This window comes from Vigna umbellata, chromosome 5 (genome assembly GCF_029865625.1).
Source record: "Vigna umbellata cultivar VRB3 chromosome 5, Vumbellata_1.0, whole genome shotgun sequence".
Classification (NCBI taxonomy): Eukaryota; Viridiplantae; Streptophyta; class Magnoliopsida; order Fabales; family Fabaceae; genus Vigna; species Vigna umbellata.
The window spans coordinates 36,059,228-36,077,878 of NC_142169.1; the positions used below are offsets into that span (position 1 = coordinate 36,059,228).

Consider the following 18,651-nt stretch of genomic DNA (forward strand, 5'->3'; position numbering starts at 1 on the left):
CGGACATTAGCTGATAAAGCTCGACTTTGACGAGTGATCTGTAGGAAGTCTGCTAATAGGGTGTTCTTCATTGCTGGTTCTCACTACGTTAGCTGCATTTTTGTATTTAAAAGTAACCGTGATTTGAGTTATTAGGATTAAACTTAGAATGTCGTATAACTTTTGGCCTGCATGAGGTTCATTAAATCATAATCCATATTACCCTCCTTTTATCTAATTTAATTTTTTGTTCGTTCACGTTTTTTTTGTTCAATTCGATTTTTATAAATAAAATTTTCACTCAATCACCTTAATGTTAAAGTTGTAATGACTTCTTCAAGGTTTAATCAAGTTTTCAATTTTAATAATGCATTTGTATGACTAATTCCTTCCAGTTTAGATCCTTTATAGTTTGTGCGTTTGGATTTAAAGTTGTCATTGTATCCTTAAAAATCAAGGGATTTTATTCAAATTAAATCAAATGAAATATCTAAATAATGGAAATAAACAGGTAATTAATTCTAAAGTTTTTTATTTAATTTTAAATAGTACCGTTGAAGAAACTTACACTATAAGTACGTTTTCAGAAATGTTGATGAGTTGTGTTAACAATGGTAATTGATTTCAACTCGAAAAAAGAATCATCTGCATACACCTGTTTAAGTAGATCGGATATGACCTAAGAAAAAAATGAGATACTGTCTGGGTATCCGAGTAAATTCAAGTTGGGGTATTACAAGTTTTTCAATTGAATTTGCTAACGGTATAAATCATTAAATAATTATTAAAAATTAATAAAGATGAATTGAGGGTGACCATATTCAGTGTTCTGTCGATGAAAATTCGTAGAACTTTCACGTTATAAACATGTAGTTGAAGCTTACGGACATCTTAGCATATTTTTACGCCGTCAGCTGCTCATGCATAGGGTCAGGTTTAAATTGGTTTGAGACATTATAAATATATTCTTATTTACATCCTCTAGAAATACATGTATCTGGAATCATACTTAGACTCAATTAGATGTATGCTCTTTCAATACGCGAATATCATTAGAATATGAAAATTAATTATTAGAAGTGGAAGTTAAACGAAAAAAAGTTTAATCATGGTTTCTATTTTTGATGATTTTTCTCAAATAGATTTTTTAATTATTTTATGTCTCACTTGGACTTAGGTTTTTAATTGTGAAAAGTTGATGTAATTGGATTTTTGCAGTGAAATTGGCTTAACAGCTGACATGACACACATGGTGAAAATACATGACAGACTTAGAGTACTTTACGTGAGACAGTGGTGGGAATTTTGATATTTTAAATATTAAAAAATTAATAAAATATAATTAAAACCTAATTGGAAATTTTTTAAGAAAATTTAATTTAATGGTAAGAGTTGAATTGTATTTATTTTCACAATTAAAAATTTAACTGAGAAAAAATAACCTAACCTATTTGAGGACTGTATAATTAAATCATGAAAAAAAAACATTTAGAGGTAATGATGAATAAAGTTGGTTGATATATTATCCATCTCTGTATCGAAATTTTAAAAATTGGAAGGGAAGGTAAAACAATTCATCAAATGCGGGGAAAAGTTCGGTTGTCATCCCTGGTCACAGGAGACAGCAAGCATCTGTGTCCATCGATAATGGGCATGCAATGCAAAGATACTTCAAAATAAACGAACGCAGTCTGGTACAATATTAAATGTCTCGAGAGTTTTGGACAAAATTCAGAAAATGGAACAATGAGTTGGTTCAATTAATCTCCATTTAAAAAAGGAAACAAATTAAGGAAAGACAGCACAGCATAGCAATCCAGACAAATGAACATTGCATTAATAGTGTTGTTGTTGATCAATCCAGATGGTTGCATGGAAAAGGCGAGTCATAGGGTGCACTCAACAGCTGAAAGTCTTGAAAGCGATTGTTGGTATCACAGTCTGAGAATGAGATGCACATGCTCATGGTGGAAGGGGAAGGTTGTTGTTGTTGATGATCAGTGTGCCAATATTCCGAAGAGGAAGCAAGCGGTAAGCGCTGCTGGTGGTGCGTCATCGATTGTGTTCTAGAGGAGCGTTCCAGTGATAGGAACTTAGTCTCATATGGACCCCATGAATTGCTTGACAGAAGAGAGAGAGCACGGTTAACATCTTGTGCACCATTTGGATCACACGAACTAATGGAATTCGGATCTTCTAAACCTGCAATAACAACCGTTTTATTAATTCTATCAATTCTATCAGAAGGTTGAATTATTAAGAGCTCAACAATAACCTGGAACAATAGTCTTCGCTGCTATACTTCTGGATGTTAGAAGACCACTGTTATCATCAGAAAACATGGATACAATACTGGGTATCTTATCAAAGGCTTTTGCAGGCTTCGGAAGAAAATCTTTTGTCTGGGGGAGCTTGTTGCTATGCAAATTCTGCCAGCCCATGTTTGTAGCACTTCTTGAAAATGCAAATGGACTCATCATTTGCCTCCCATCTGCAAAGTAAGTGAAGCATTTCATACTTTTTTGTCAATTCACGAAATCAATATCAGAGGTTTTCTCAGTAACAATAATGGATAAATGAATTCCAATAAACTACAAGCTAAGCTGTAACATTCACTGTTCATTTGTTAGTTTGTGTTTTGACATTACGAATTTAAAGTTGCTTCTTGAGGTGACACCACTCAATTATAAAAGGAACCAAAGTAACGGTGTTTCTTGCTTACCTACCACATGCTTTGCTTTTATTAAGTGTGCGCTGTCTGGTTTCCTATCACTTGGCCACCGTACTGTGTTTATGCCTTTTACCAAGTGATAGTTGATCATTTTTTTTACTATGGTCCTATTTAGATTACTTTTTTATAAACGCAAAGGATTTTTAAAATGGATTCTCTTTGTTTACTGCTCACAGGTTTCCAAGCAGAAGTTGAAATAAATCGCAAAAACTAAGTACATAACAGAAACACTAGAGGAAAAAACATGCAACTGTCGCTTGCTGGAATCAGTTGAGATCATACAAAAATGGGAATTTGTAAATCGCTGAAAAAGAAATTTCTGATAACATCGTTACGATAAAGGAAATATGGGTCAGATTTTGCACAGATTCACCAAATTTTGTTCCCCCATTTGTTCATATTTTTACCACAAGTTTCATTCTCAGAATTCTCCCAGAAACATTTCATGATATGTTCTACTATGCATCCCAAAATAATAAACTGCAAAACAAGACCAAGGAGCAAGACAAAAACAGTGGATTTTCCAAGAGAAAGGAACGTTTTTGTTATACCATAAGGCGACGAAGACAACGCTGATGGATTTAATTGGACTGAGTCAGGCTGTGGTTTTCGACGCCTTGCATTATGATCTGAGAGACGTTTTCTGCAGCTTCTTTTTTTGTCATCAAACTCTGACAGAGCATGGAACCTTCAACAAGATAATTCAAGGGAAAAAGCTTAAACCAATTTATCTGATATGACCGAGAAAGACAGGAAAATCTTTATTTTAACTGATATGTGCTTGAAAATGTTATTTTTATTCGATGTCATTTTCATCAGAACAATCAGAACTTCATTGAGATTTACCTGCTACATTGCTGGCAAAATCGGCGCTCCAAACCAGCTACAAGCACCTTAGGGGATTTGGAATGACCTTCACACACTCTGTGTTTGCGATGGTAATCTTTAGCAGATGAAAGGTCAAGGTCACAGCCTTCCACCTGGCAGCTTGGATGCTGCAAATTCTGATTACTGGTTTTATATTTCTTTCCTGAAGAAATTGGAACCTCAAAGGAAGATGCTTTCTTGGAATCACTTCCTGCGCATACATCCTCAAAGTACAACCGTTTGCCAAGCTTCAGAGTGAGCAAAGGTTCACCAGAGACTGGAGAAGGAACTGCTGATTGAGAAGTTTCAACTGGGCACAGTTCTTTCTTCCCAGTGGAATCATCCTGAGAACCTTCCAGAGTCAACACCGATGCCTTGCTATCCTCATTTGACAGTGAATTATTGGAAGCTGATTTTGAGCTCCTTGGTGAAGAAGCATGTACTAGTTCAGACCCAGAACATGCACTCCCACCTGATGGATAAAACACCCCAACATTGATTTCTCGATCTGCTTCGTTGCTACAATCAGTTGTTGGTAACCTCGGATTTTCTGTTGCTTTTGTATTGAAGAAGAATAAGTGCTCCCAGTCCCATTGTCCGAGAGATTTTGCATTCCACTCCATCACAAGTCCTTAGAAATTCATATGCAAATCCTCACTGTGATCTGCAAACTACAATTCATATCAAACATAAGGGTTAACTGCTTTAGTTTCTTTAAAAATCATACAAGATCTTATCAAAGAGATTAAAGTGGTTCAAGAAAGAACAGAAACTGGAATAGTGTTTGGCAGAAGCAAAAGGCACCGCGAATACCTGAATAAATGTGGTGGACGCATGATCAACAAACACTTATTAATAATACAAAAATTGTGAAGCGACCAATAATTATAGAACCTAAGAACAGCTAATTCTTAAGGGTAAACATGGCGATCAATCTTTAAAAGACAACATTAAAATTAAAATCACTTGTTCTAGCCCTATGTCAGATGGATTTCCAGCCAGACCAGATGCAGAAGCAAACCAGAGATTTAAACAAGAATAGAAAATATCTTGGCAGCAATAAAAAGGTACTTAGCAAATAGCAAGTGGTAATGGTAAGTAAGTATAACATTGCCAGTGTAAATTAGTTTAACCATACATTTTACCAAAGGCGAATTCGTAACCTGAGATGCTCCTGAGGGAATTATCTTATTCAAAATAACCAAAAGAAAGAACCTAATTACACAAATCAAACAAATCCGTGGACTCCACAGTGTTCTGCAAATCCCGTCCATAACTTTACAGACAGATGAGTGGCTGTATTTTAGTGTTGTAAGACTTCTCAGGCTGATATCAACCAGTCCCCACCGTCAAAAAAAAAAATAATAATAAAGGTGAGTCATTTATGTATTTCCCTTTTAAATTTAAAGTGTATACTAACTTCCCAGCAGTCAATTTGTGGCACTGCATTATTTTTACCTCCAGAAATCAACCTCCATTGTAAACATTATGAAGGGTATTTCATGATTTATTCATTCATGGCAATAGCAAAAAACGGTAACAATCCCTATTTATGTGATATGCAAGGCAATGGATTGCCCCTAGTGATGTGATATGTTTAACTCTTTAACTCTTCCTACAAGTGTGTACTTACCACCAAAACTTCCCTTTCAACATGGGAAACCTTCAGATTCCAATAATTCACATTTATCACAGCAATGTCAGGAGTCGGTCATTGAATGAGACCCCACAACAGCAACAACCCAACAAATCATGACTTCTTGACTTATCAGAACATCCAACACTCTGGCCAACACATCACAGTTTAGGCCCTTGTTTTAGTTAACACAAAATTAAGGCCAACAACCTTGCCTCCAACTCATAAATGCAAGAAACTCCACTTTTAATCCCCAAAAACATATGTTACCGCAGCTAAGCTTTATCCAATCGTAAGTATCATAAACCAATCGATATAAACCCCATAAAAAGAATTTTTTTTTTCTCCCTTAGCTCAAAAAATCTGAGGAAAATGAAGAACAAAAAATGTTATTCTGAATTTTCAATGTAACTGTTAAACATTATACATGCTGGCTTTGGTGCTGAAGTCTAAGCCCTTGTGGAGCCAATGTCAATTCATTAGGTTATATAGGAGGGGTCTCTTTTCTTGGGACTTAGCTAGTACATTAAAAAGCTTCGGTCCCCATTTCCCCTAAAAAAGCACAAGTTTTTTCTTCTTTTTCTTGTTTTTTGCATGAGCAATTTCATTAAGAAAAAAACAGAGGCATCTATCTCAAGCTTTCAACAATCCCACTTTCCCAAGAAAATGATAAACCCACAAAAGTGTAAAGAGTAAGAGAGATGAAGAAACGGGAAACCCCCCAAAAAAAAGCATCTTTTTTCATGGGCTAAGCCAAAAGTCCAGCCTCACATTGTGAAAGCTTTCAGAAAAAGGATGTTGCAATCTGACTCTACCACAAAAGGAAATCACAGTAAAAAGCAATAACAGCACAACAGGAACAGCAGCAGCACTCATAAACCTCACCCTAACATTAACACCGCTAATTAATACCCCTCACTAAAAAAATACCATAAAAAGAAAACCTCCATGTTTGTATCACTTTTGTTCCAAGTTCTCATCTTTAAACCACAAGAGTGGAAATGGGAAAAACTGCAATGAACACTGATACACCCACTTGATCGGTGGTTCTTCCTCTACTCAGAAGAAGATGAACCAGAAATGGGCATGGAATGAATAAGTGAACAACCAAAAGGGTTTCCTTACCTTTCAACACAGAGCTCGAGGTGTGTGTTTGTAAGCTAAATCAGGAAAAGCAGCAGATAACAAACTCAAAACCAGTGGTCTTTATTTCCTTTTCTGACTCTTGTGCCGTTTTGGTTTTGCAGATCAAATTTAGGAGACTCACCTCTAAACTAAACACAATAAGAGAGAAATTGGTGTGGTTAATGAAATTGAAAAACCAATAAAATAAATCAAGAGATGTGAGAAATTTGAAATTATCCAGCCTTTGGATTTTGATTATAAACAGAGTCTAAGCATTCTATTAGCATTGATTACCGTTAATAGCCACATAAACACAAAGAGCTGAACCTGAGCATGTACTCTTCTTCGTACAACACATCTCACAAAACACAACAACCACAGTGTGTGTTCTTTTTGCACTGGACTAAACTAAACAAACACACACTAGTTTTTTTATAATAATTTTTACTTCTTTACATTTTTATTATTTTATCTTTTACTGTATAAAAAAATATTGATATTACTCAAATGGTAGGATCATTTTCTGAAACCAATAGGCTAACTGTTCTGCTCCATAGCTCAGCATAAAAATGGACACATTTTTCATGAAAACGAAAACCAATTAAACTAGCTGACTGTATCTTCAATTTCTTAAAATTCACTGGACACATTAACAAAAAGTTATCTTTCTTCTGCCTTTTGGTCAAACAGAGTGCAATGTTTTAATTTCTTTCTTCTTGTTTTCCCTATTTGCCTTTGTGATATTTTAATTAAGGCTAAACTGAGACTATGTTGTTGAGCCCTATGTGAAAGTGCCTTGGTTGAAGAGAAGTAGTATTATTAGTGTGAATTGAAATTGGAACCTTGGTGCCATTACAAGTGGTCCATCACCGTTCACTTTCACTGTATAAAAATATACTATTCAACAATGGACAAACCTCAACTTGTTATTTGGCCAATGGGGAATCATTAATTACTGGATAATGTGGCAAAATCATTCATTTTCCAATGATTTAGACTACTTAATTAACCAATTATTGATATGATCATAAAATGTAAATCAGGTTGTAATTACGTGCATTGTTTCATTATGTTATTGATTATTATTCACTAAATTTATTGAAGGGATGGGGATTATTTGCAAATTATAAGGTTGTATTTAAAAATAATATATTTAAAAGTGTGTGCTATTTATTGTTAGAAAACATTTTATAACAAACTATATTACGTGAAATTTGATGATAATAAAAATAATATAATAAACTGCAATGATTAAACTTTTATGTTACAAAAAGTTATTGAAAGTATGAATTAACTGAATTTTACATCTCATAGTTTGTGTAATATATGTATACACACAAAGAAAAAAATTATCAGATGCATTATTAATATAAAGCAAGCGGTTCACGTCATAGCAATGTCTCTAACTCTTGTGTTTCATTAATGCATAATATGTAATTTCTAGGGAGTAATAGCTAACACGAATTTTAATATCATAAAGTAAAATACAAAATATTAATATAATTAAGATAAGATTGATATTGTTCTTGGTTTTATCAATTATTTACAAATGATTTATTGAGATTCTTACATATAGTTATTGTTAAGAAAACAAAATGAAACATATTTTCATTAAGTAAATATGCCGATCTCACAATATAATCTCCTAGAATTTTAGTAGAAAATTCGAAAGAAAGAGCAGTAGAAGTTATCGACATGAAAAGTGTGAATTCAGGTTACTATTCAAACTTTTTAAAATATTAATATTACAATGCATGTTATGGTCTTGTATTTACGTGAATATATGTAATACTACTACTATTATTATTTTCCATAAAAAACCCAAATGATAGTAAAAAACTCAAATGATAGTAAAAAACAAGTAAATAGGTTTTATATTCTCACAAAAATAGAAATAATGGAGAAGAAGATGATTTTAGGCAATTCTTCTTACATTTCCATATCTTCATCTTGCATTCCTTGAATATGAAAATTTTTATTTCATCTTTTGAAGATTGTGTTATTTGAAAGTTATTTTTGATTTTCTGATTATTAATTTGAAAGTCATTATTTTCTAAAAAGCTTTCTAATTGTACAATTTAAAAATTAAAGTAGACTTCCAAAAGTATAAAAAAATAAAAAGAAAAAATAGTTTTTTAATTACACGTAATTTTTGTTTTCAAATTATATAACTTTAAAATAATTTTAAAAAAATAACTTTTGTATTGTATAATTCAGAAATATTTTTTAATTTTGAATTTCATATTCTGAAAGTCATTTTTATCTGAGATTATATAATTTGAAAGTTATTTTAACTTTTTATTACATAATGCAAAAGTATTTTTTAAATTTGAGGTTAAACAAAAAAAAAGGCAAAACTAAATTCACAAGAATGCAGGAAAAAAGGTACAGAGGTGCAAGTATATTTTTTAATGTCAATTTACAGTTGGAGTATGGGCCATTCATCCTGATTGGTTTGGGCCTATTATTACCGAGTGTAACGGGCTCACTATTTTCCGTGATCCAAATATTATGCTCCTATTTTTGTACTGGGTATTTCTCTCTGTACCTCCAATTACTTCTCCCTGAACCTCCAATTTTTTTTCATAATTTCACTACTATTCTTAAATTTTTCTTTTAACCTTTTGTCTTTCCTAATAATGTGACCTTGCACCCCCCCTTTTTTCTTTGTTGAAATTCGTCTAAATTCTAAAAGAATTTTGAAATTCATTAAAAATTTTAAAATTTGTTAAAGACTTTGATATTTCGAAATTCGTTACAGATGTAAAAATTTCAAAATCTGTTGAATAAATGATAATTTTATTTCTAGTGTTCAAAAGTAAAAAAGAAAAAAGAAAATGTAATATTAATATTTATCCAAAAGTTAAAAAAAGACACATAAATGCAAATAGGATATCCATAATAATTATAGATGGTTATATATATCTCCATTTGCATTTGCCGCGTTGGGTTGAGGATTGAGATCTGTATCGCCAGAATCCATGGTAAACTCTCTAATCAGATCTCTTTCATTTTCAATTTGCAATGTGTTGCTGATAATGCTTTTTCTGTTTTTTCTTGCTCCCACATTGATTAATTACGCATTCATCGTGTTTTTTCTTCTCATCTGGTTGTTACTTGTTAGCGTTTTCAATCGAGTTGTAGTTTATTCTTGCCATCTGATTCTCTGTTCGTAAGGTCATAATGGTTCTTCCCTTCCCTTGCGCTTCACATTTGATAGATCTGATTTCGGAATGTTGATGTCCGGTGCTTGCATTTTATTGTTAATTGTTAAATATTCTGCAATCTCATGCTAAAATGTTTTATTCTGTTGTAGATTTGTGTTGAATGCATCGTCTCAGTTAGGTTAATTTTTTGACACTAGATAATGGAGGTACCAAGCAGGAGAAAACCAGTGATGTACTGTGTTTGCCTTTTCTTCGTTGTCAATTTTTTTCTTGAAATTAGCGATGCATTTTATCTTCCGGGAAGCTACATGCACACTTACTCGACTGGAGATCACATATATGCGAAGGTTAATTCATTGACCTCTATTGAGACTGAGCTTCCCTATAGCTACTACAGTCTCCCTTACTGCAAGCCGCTTGGTGGCATAAAGAAAAGTGCTGAGAATCTTGGAGAGCTCCTCAGGGGAGATCAGATCGATAACTCTCCCTACCTTTTCAGCATGAATGTTAATCATTCAATATACCTCTGCACCACGCCCCCCTTGAGCGAGGTTGAGGTAAAGTTACTGAAACAAAGGACTCGTGATCTGTATCAAGTAAATATGATCCTTGACAACCTGCCTGTTATGAGGTTTGCCAATCAAAATGGGATTAAGATCCAGTGGACGGGGTTCCCTGTTGGGTACACGGCACCGGATGGTAGTGCAGATTACATCATCAATCATCTCAAATTCAAAGTCTTGGTTCATGAATATGAAGGGAATGGTGTTGAAATCATTGGGACTGGGGAGGAAGGTATGGGTGTTATTTCTGAAGCTGACAAGAAGAAGGTATCTGGATTTGAAATTGTTGGCTTCCAGGTTATCCCTTGTAGTATTAAGAGGGATCCTGAAGTCATGACGAAACTCCATATGTATGACATTATCTCTACTTCAGATTGCCCATCTGAGCTAGACAAGTACCAACCAATTAAAGAGCAAGAGAGGATAGCATTTACATATGAAGTTGACTTTGTGAAAAGTGATATAAGATGGCCATCGCGTTGGGATGCTTATTTAAAGATGGAGGGTTCCCGGGTGCATTGGTTCTCTATCCTAAATTCACTCATGGTGATTTTTTTCCTAGCTGGTATTGTCTTTGTCATTTTTTTGAGAACTGTGAGAAGGGACTTGACACGGTATGAGGAGTTGGACAAAGAGGCACAAGCACAGATGAATGAAGAGCTTTCTGGATGGAAGCTTGTTGTGGGTGATGTTTTTAGAGAGCCTGAATGTTCAAAGCTTCTCTGTGTGATGGTTGGGGATGGGGTTCAGATTCTCGGAATGGCTGCCGTGACAATTGTTTTTGCAGCCCTGGGTTTCATGTCACCAGCTTCCAGGGGAATGCTGCTAACAGGGATGATAATTTTATATCTTTTCTTGGGAATTGCTGCTGGATATGTCAGTGTACGTCTGTGGAGGACCCTTAAGGCAACTTCAGAAGGGTGGAGATCAATTTCCTGGTTATCTGCTTGCTTCTTCCCCGGGATTGCTTTTATTATTCTCACGGCACTGAATTTTCTTCTCTGGGGCAGCAAAAGTACTGGTGCTATTCCCATTTCTTTGTATTTTGAGTTGTTCTTCCTCTGGTTCTGCATTTCAGTGCCACTTACTCTCATAGGAGGATTTATGGGCACAAAAGCCCAGCAAATTGACTATCCTGTGCGAACTAACCAGATTCCAAGGGAGATTCCTGCACGTAAATATCCATCATGGCTTCTTGTTCTTGGTGCAGGAACTCTTCCATTCGGAACCCTTTTCATTGAGCTTTTCTTTATCCTTTCCAGTATCTGGCTTGGGAGGTTCTATTATGTATTTGGTTTCCTCTTGGTTGTTCTTCTACTGCTTGTTATTGTTTGTGCTGAAGTGTCGGTGGTCCTCACATATATGCATCTTTGTGTGGAAGATTGGCGGTGGTGGTGGAAGTCGTTTTTCGCTTCAGGCTCTGTTGCTCTCTATGTCTTCTTGTACTCCATTAACTACTTGGTTTTTGACCTGCAGAGTTTGAGTGGACCTGTCTCGGCTATGCTTTATCTTGGCTATTCACTGCTCATGGCAATTGCAATCATGTTGTCAACTGGAACCATTGGCTTCCTTATGTCATTTTACTTTGTGCACTACTTGTTCTCATCAGTAAAGATAGATTGAAGTTTGCTACGCTATCTCTCACCAACCAAGCAAATGGCATGCTGGAAGAGGGATTTTTCTTAATTGGTAGTTCGAGTTGTTTGATTTCAATGTTGCGAAAGTGACTTTCTCATCAACCATAGTTTTCGTTAGTTATCTTTACATATTTAGCTTAGTATTATAAATTACATCAAGGTTTCTATTAGATTCTTCAAGATTTCTTCTGCTTGATGTTGAGGACATACATACCATTTCCTAGTGGATGTGGAAAATATCAAATAAGTTATAAATGCATTGAAAATTACATGCGAAATTTTAAATAATTGATATTTTGGTTTTATAAACAAATTGGACAGAATTGGATGTATGCCTCCTTTCACATTCCGTTAAAGACTAAACCAGTTCAATGGATCCTATAGAAATAAATTGAGCCTTATTTTAATGTCGGCTTCTTTATCTTTTATATTGTGAGAGAAAACATGCGAAAATCTAAATCCAATTTCAGTAGATAGTTAATGAAGAGATCGCCATTTTCGTCCATCTGACTCTTGTTGCGTAGGAAAGTTGACTTAAAATTAAATTAAAACAGATAATAAGTATTTAAAAAAATTAGAAACAAAAAATAAAAAAAATCATAAATATATTAATGGATTTTCAGATCCGTTTAACATATTTTAATGTAATTTAATATATGTTAATATTTTAAATCATATTTTATTAAACTAAAATCAGTAAAAAGCATTTTCGTCGTGTAAGAAGAAATAGGTGAAGGTGCAGAGAGAAACAGCCTTTTGTACTTAACAAATGGACTATCTATTTGATGGACCGAAAATGGTATTAGGATTTAGAGTGTTTCATCCTACACCTCTAACATCTCATCCTGCACCTCCAAAGATTCCATTTTTAACCTTCTGACATATGCACCTCCAACTTTTCAAAAAATTTTATTTTTTAATAAATATATTTTTAACTTTTTCTCTCTCTTATTAAAGACACTTTAATAAATACATTTTATTTTTTTCTCTTTCTTATTAAAGTTCCTCTGTACCATTTTAATAATAATCTAATTTAATTTAAAATTTAAATATTATTTAATATAATTTTATATTTTAATAATTATTAAAATATGATTTATATCATAATAATAGTTATATTAAATATATAAAAATCAAATAACTAAAATAAAAGTAATAATGATAAAAATAAAAAATAAAATAATAATAAAAATAATATAAAATTTGCTTTAATATATTCAAATATATTAAATTATATTAAAATATATTAAAATATTACAATAAATTAAACAGTTATTAAATTTTGAATAAAAACAAAATTTTTAAAAACTTATTTATTGGATACCGTAAAATATGTTAATAGTTTTTTTTTAAAATTTACTAAATATTTAATTTAATTAAAAATAATAATATTATTTATCATATTTTTCTAATTTAATATTATTAAAATATTATTTATATTTTATAATAATTTTATTAAAAAAGTAAAATAAAATAACTAAAATAAAGTTAATAATAATGAAAATAAAAATAGTATTGAAAATCAATAAAAGATATTTAAATATATTATATTATATTAAAATGTTAATTTAATTAAATAATTATTAAAGTTTAAATAGAAAATAAATTTAAAATTTGTTAATCGGATATAGAAATCCGATAACGTATGAATCGGATATGGGTATCCGATTAAGAAGTTTTCAAAATTTTGTTTTTTATTTAATTTTAATAATTATTTAATTTAATTTAATAATTTAATATAATTTAACATATTTATTTAAATATGATTTTAAATATTATTATTATTATTATTTTTATTATTATTTTTAGTAATTTTAATAAAACTATTATAAAAATATATATTATATTTTAAATAAAAAACTATCCAATAAATAAGTTTTTAAAATTTTTTATTTAAAATTTAATACCTCTTTAATTTATTATAATATTTTAATATAATTTGATATATTTGAATATATTAAAGCAAATATTATATTATTGTTATTATTATTTTATTTTTTATTTTTATCATTATTACTTTTATTTTAGTTATTTGATTTTTATATATTTAATATAACTATTATTATGATATAAATCATATTTTAATAATTATTAAAATATAAAATTATATTAAATAATATTTAAATTTTAAATTAAATTAGATTATTATTAAAATGGTGCAGAGGAACTTTAATAAGAAAGAGAAAAATATAAAAATGTATTTATTAAAGTGTCTTTAATAAGAGAGAGAAGAAAATAAAAATATATTTATTAAAAAATAAAATTTTTTGAAAAGTTGGAGGTGCATATGTCAGAAGGTTAAAAATGGAATTTTTGGAGGTGCAGGATGAGATGTTGGAGGTCTAGGATGAAACACTCCAAATAATAAAAGAACTGCCTAAGAAGCTAAAAGCACTTATGCTACTAACAGAATTTTCTCACGTTTAGCAATTACCATTTATTTTATTTTAGACAAATAGGTTTCTTTTTTTATAGTTTCTGCCTTGCATTGTTAATTCTTATATCCAAACAAAGTAAAAAATAAACCCTTTTTCAATAGATTATCTAAATAAAATAATTTGAAGTTTAATTTCCAAACTAAACCTCTACATGAAGGAATTCTTAATGTGAAATGATCTCTCATTCTTTTATTTTTATTTTATAAAAAAAAAATAAAAAAATAAGATTGAAATTTAAGTTCCAAGAAACTGAATTTGGCGAATTTTCACCTGATTTTTTTAATTAAAAAAAAATGAAATTGATATCTGTTTTCCCACACGCACGCAGGGGAAGAAGAAGGATAAGATTAAAAAGCAAAGGCGAAAGGCACACGTAAAAGAAGGGAATCCATGATGAAGAAGAAGATGATGACGACGATAAGGAATAGAAAGAGAGAGATAGTAATGATGCTGCTACACTCTATTCGCACCAACCATTAACGTAACCAAACCTAAATCTCTCTCTTTCTTCCTTTCCCAAGGCAAAACCAAATCATTACTCACCGCAAAATATGCATCTTAGGTTTTCTCAAACCCAATTTATCATCATTCTAATTCAATCTTTCTTCCATTTCTTTTCCTTCAATTGCAAATCATATTTCCCCTTTTCTTCAACATTCATTCACTTTCCACCTTTCACTTTCTTCTATATTCATATATTCATGCACAATGCTTCATTTGCGGGTTATCTTCCATTTTTCAAAAATTCAATAACCCCATCATTTATAAGTGTGATTCTATCATTCCTTATGCTTGAATCCAGATTCATAATACATAAAGATATTATGTGAGACATAATCATGTAGTAACTTTGAAATGACAGGTATACACGATCAGACCACTCAAAACCCACATTCTTATTCCTCAAAATAATCCAAAAAATAAATGAACTTAAATTGAAGAAGAACAATTTATTTATTTATTAAAGAAGAAAGTGGAAAATTTATTTAAAAAGGAAAAGAAAAGCGTGAGTATACATAATTACTACTTATTGCGTGACACTTATGACCATTGAATGGAAAATGGAATGATGTGCAATGTCGCTTTGGAGGGTTACTTTCGTCAACTCATCATGCAGGGAGAGAAAGACCGTGAGGACAATCCTGCGGTGTGCGTGGAAGAAGGGCCCACCAAACACAACATCGTCCGTTGATCTCCAAAGTGAAATTATGGCGTTGCCGTGCTAAACACTAACCCATGGGACACGCTGCTCGTGAGTGACTGAGTCTTTTTCAGATAATTTTCTTTTTACAATAATTTTTAGCTTATTTTTGTGAAGTCATACTTTTAAAAAGATAATTAAACAAAAGAATGCTAAGATTTTGAAACAGAGAATAATTTCCCTACATTTTCGTGTAGTATGTTCTTTAAAATTATTTCAGAAGTTTGAGTTTACATTTAAATTGAGGGAAAGTGTGGAATGGAGGTTGAAAGATGCAAAAGAAATAAGCACTGCATCTAAATGGTGGATGACACATTCTTTATACATGTTTGATGTATTGTCCCATGTATAGAGAAACATGACAGAGGTTGTTGTAAATGATTCAGTCCTATGTCTTGAGAAACTGGTTAAGCTAAACAATAGTGTAACTTGCATTAATTTACAGATAAACATGTTAAAGTTAGAGTGTTTGAGGAGATTAAGAAAGGTTAATGAGGTGTTGGGTTTGTTGTTTGAATGATTGACCAAACTGGATAAAAGTTGGTCGTGAGATTATGGTCCTGAAAGCAAGTACTAGCCAAAAGGTGGGTCTGGGGCCTAACAAAAAATCCACACAAATTGTTCCCACAAGAAGAGAAGCGTTTGGTGCAATCCGTGCCTAACTTGGTTCCAAGCAAAAACTTCAATAACTTAACAAGATCACACCTTTATATATATATATATGCTTCAACCATCAACTTCATATTTTCTTTCTTTTATTTCTACCCTCAGTAACAAGAAATTTCAATTGTTGTTGTTGAAAGCAAAGATTAGATATAGATATAATAAAATTAATGTCACATGTGTAACACGAAGAAGATTAGACAAATACACACGCTTAATTTTAGAATTAGTTTTTAATTTATTAATCAGCATAATATTCGGTTAAAATTTGCTGATAATTTAGTTGAAACATGTTTGATTTGATAACTATTGATGATTTTGGTTGGAAAATCCATGAGCATTTTGTACGTTGTCTTGAATGTCTTAGGTTTATTTAGTGTTGTTTGGCAGTGTGACAGAGATGTGGTAGTAGTTGTTGTAAAAAAAAGAAAAGAAAAGAGAGAAGATGATGTAGAAGGCATAGTAATAATAAGGCAGCATAAGAAACAGAGTGGAAAAAAAAGGAGGATAAGAGAGAGAAAGAGAAGAGAAAGAGAAGAGAAGAAGGAGAAGAAGGAAGAAGAATCGGGCGAATCGTGTGAGGGGCATGGAAGGGGTGGCCATGCTGAAGCAGCTAATTGGTCAGCTTCAGCAGCTATTGGACTCTTCCCATTCCCATTCTCTCATTCTTCAACCTTCAAACCACACTCTCTTCTTTCAACAACAGCAACAACATCAACAACAACAAACCAGGTCCCCCTCTTTCTTTTTAGATCTATTTCTTCAATCTTTCCACAATTAGGTTTTAGGCCCTCTCTCTCCCCCCCTCTTTTTTTGGCCCAGCACCCTTTTTTTCTTCTTCATTTTTTATATAACTATTATATTTATGTTGATGTTATTGTTGTTGTTAGTCTTTGAAGTGAATTAACCGGCTTGGTAGGTAGGTAAGTTAGGTCCTTTCTGCTCTGTAATGTGAGTGTCGGAATTATTCATTCTACTCCATTTTTTTCTCATTCCCACGCCTTCTCCAACACAATCGCTTACCCTAAAAATGCACCAATTCCTATTCTCTTTAACTTTTCTTCCTTGATCGTTTTTTTCTGTGTGTTTGTGTTTTTTTTGTTCTTGTTGCTGCTTAGTTCTTCTCTCGAGCATTGGATTTTAGCTCCGGCCTTGTCTTTGTTCGCGCTTCTTCTGTGTTGCTTTCTTTTATTTTGTTTTATGAGTAAGTTTGATAGAATTTGATGTTCTTTGTAATTTCCCTTGTCTTCTTTTTTGTTGAAAATATAGTTTGTTCTTGGGGTAGTTTCTGGGTTTGGAACTGCATGAAAAAGAACAAAGGGGGAAAAGCTGCATTTGGATGTCGATTGATTGTTTTGATGGTTCTCTCTTGCACACACACTTATATGTAGTTAGTTCGAGAGATCTAGGAGACATGCATGGAGGATAATATGTATACACCCTACTTATCTCGCCATTCAATTTTCTGTGTGATTCAGCGACATTCTATGTATTATTCTAGGAATAAATAAACTTTTAGATAAGCTAAAGGCGAGATATTTTATGAATTAGCTCATGCGGAAGTTATTCTTAGTTCGTGGGAGAAACTTATTTCTCTCTCGCTTTTTTTTTTCCTTTTTTTTTTAGTATCTCAGCAAGGTCTTAATGTACTGCAAACTTGGCTCTGTTAGCAGTAGGCAATGAACACTGATACACCCACTTGATCGGTGGTTCTTCCTCTACTCAGAAGAAGATGAACCAGAAATGGGCATGGAATGAATAAGTGAACAACCAAAAGGGTTTCCTTACCTTTCAACACAGAGCTCGAGGTGTGTGTTTGTAAGCTAAATCAGGAAAAGCAGCAGATAACAAACTCAAAACCAGTGGTCTTTATTTCCTTTTCTGACTCTTGTGCCGTTTTGGTTTTGCAGATCAAATTTAGGAGACTCACCTCTAAACTAAACACAATAAGAGAGAAATTGGTGTGGTTAATGAAATTGAAAAACCAATAAAATAAATCAAGAGATGTGAGAAATTTGAAATTATCCAGCCTTTGGATTTTGATTATAAACAGAGTCTAAGCATTCTATTAGCATTGATTACCGTTAATAGCCACATAAACACAAAGAGCTGAACCTGAGCATGTACTCTTCTTCGTACAACACATCTCACAAAACACAACAACCACAGTGTGTGTTCTTTTTGCACTGGACTAAACTAAACAAACACACACTAGTTTTTTTATAATAATTTTTACTTCTTTACATTTTTATTATTTTATCTTTTACTGTATAAAAAAATATTGATATTACTCAAATGGTAGGATCATTTTCTGAAACCAATAGGCTAACTGTTCTGCTCCATAGCTCAGCATAAAAATGGACACATTTTTCATGAAAACGAAAACCAATTAAACTAGCTGACTGTATCTTCAATTTCTTAAAATTCACTGGACACATTAACAAAAAGTTATCTTTCTTCTGCCTTTTGGTCAAACAGAGTGCAATGTTTTAATTTCTTTCTTCTTGTTTTCCCTATTTGCCTTTGTGATATTTTAATTAAGGCTAAACTGAGACTATGTTGTTGAGCCCTATGTGAAAGTGCCTTGGTTGAAGAGAAGTAGTATTATTAGTGTGAATTGAAATTGGAACCTTGGTGCCATTAC

General features: G+C 32.4%; 2 protein-coding genes across 4 annotated transcripts; one reads left to right on the forward strand and one right to left on the reverse strand.

Moving 5' to 3' along the window:
* Positions 1-1,656: 1,656 nt before the first annotated feature.
* LOC124829865 (squamosa promoter-binding-like protein 12) lies at positions 1,657-4,972 on the reverse strand. Of its 2 annotated transcripts, none has more exons than XM_088116588.1 (5): positions 4,716-4,972; positions 3,557-4,248; positions 3,262-3,398; positions 2,255-2,470; positions 1,657-2,181 (listed from the first exon to the last, which is right to left on the reverse strand). In XM_088116588.1, exons 2-5 carry the CDS (start codon positions 4,198-4,200, stop codon positions 1,835-1,837), a joined length of 1,344 nt encoding a protein of 447 aa, XP_087972714.1. In that variant the 5' UTR covers positions 4,201-4,248; positions 4,716-4,972; the 3' UTR covers positions 1,657-1,834. The 2 variants fall into 2 exon arrangements, with proteins under 2 accessions (XP_087972714.1, XP_047159399.1); XM_047303443.2 differs by lacking the exon at positions 4,716-4,972 and adding an exon at positions 4,391-4,688.
* A 4,249-nt stretch (positions 4,973-9,221) lies between these two features.
* Positions 9,222-11,993, forward strand: LOC124829866 (transmembrane 9 superfamily member 12-like). Of its 2 annotated transcripts, none has more exons than XM_047303446.2 (2): positions 9,222-9,322; positions 9,655-11,993. In XM_047303446.2, the coding sequence occupies exon 2, from the start codon at positions 9,706-9,708 to the stop codon at positions 11,689-11,691; it is 1,986 nt and encodes a 661-aa protein (XP_047159402.1). In that variant the 5' UTR covers positions 9,222-9,322; positions 9,655-9,705; the 3' UTR covers positions 11,692-11,993. The 2 variants fall into 2 exon arrangements, with proteins under 2 accessions (XP_047159402.1, XP_047159401.1); XM_047303445.2 differs by having other exon boundaries at positions 9,253-9,322; positions 9,703-11,993.
* Positions 11,994-18,651: the final 6,658 nt, after the last annotated feature.

Bases quoted from the DNA above. Each gene is read 5' to 3' on its own strand.
- LOC124829865 (XM_088116588.1), bottom strand. From the start codon at position 4,200: ATGGAGTGGAATGCAAAATCTCTCGGACAATGGGACTGGGAGCACTTA. The intron at 2,471-3,261 runs GTATAACAAAAA...CTTACTTTGCAG, and splicing joins GTTGTCTTCGTCGCCTTATG to ATGGGAGGCAAATGATGAGT. The intron at 2,182-2,254 runs GTTATTGTTGAG...TTGTTATTGCAG, and splicing joins AGCGAAGACTATTGTTCCAG to GTTTAGAAGATCCGAATTCC.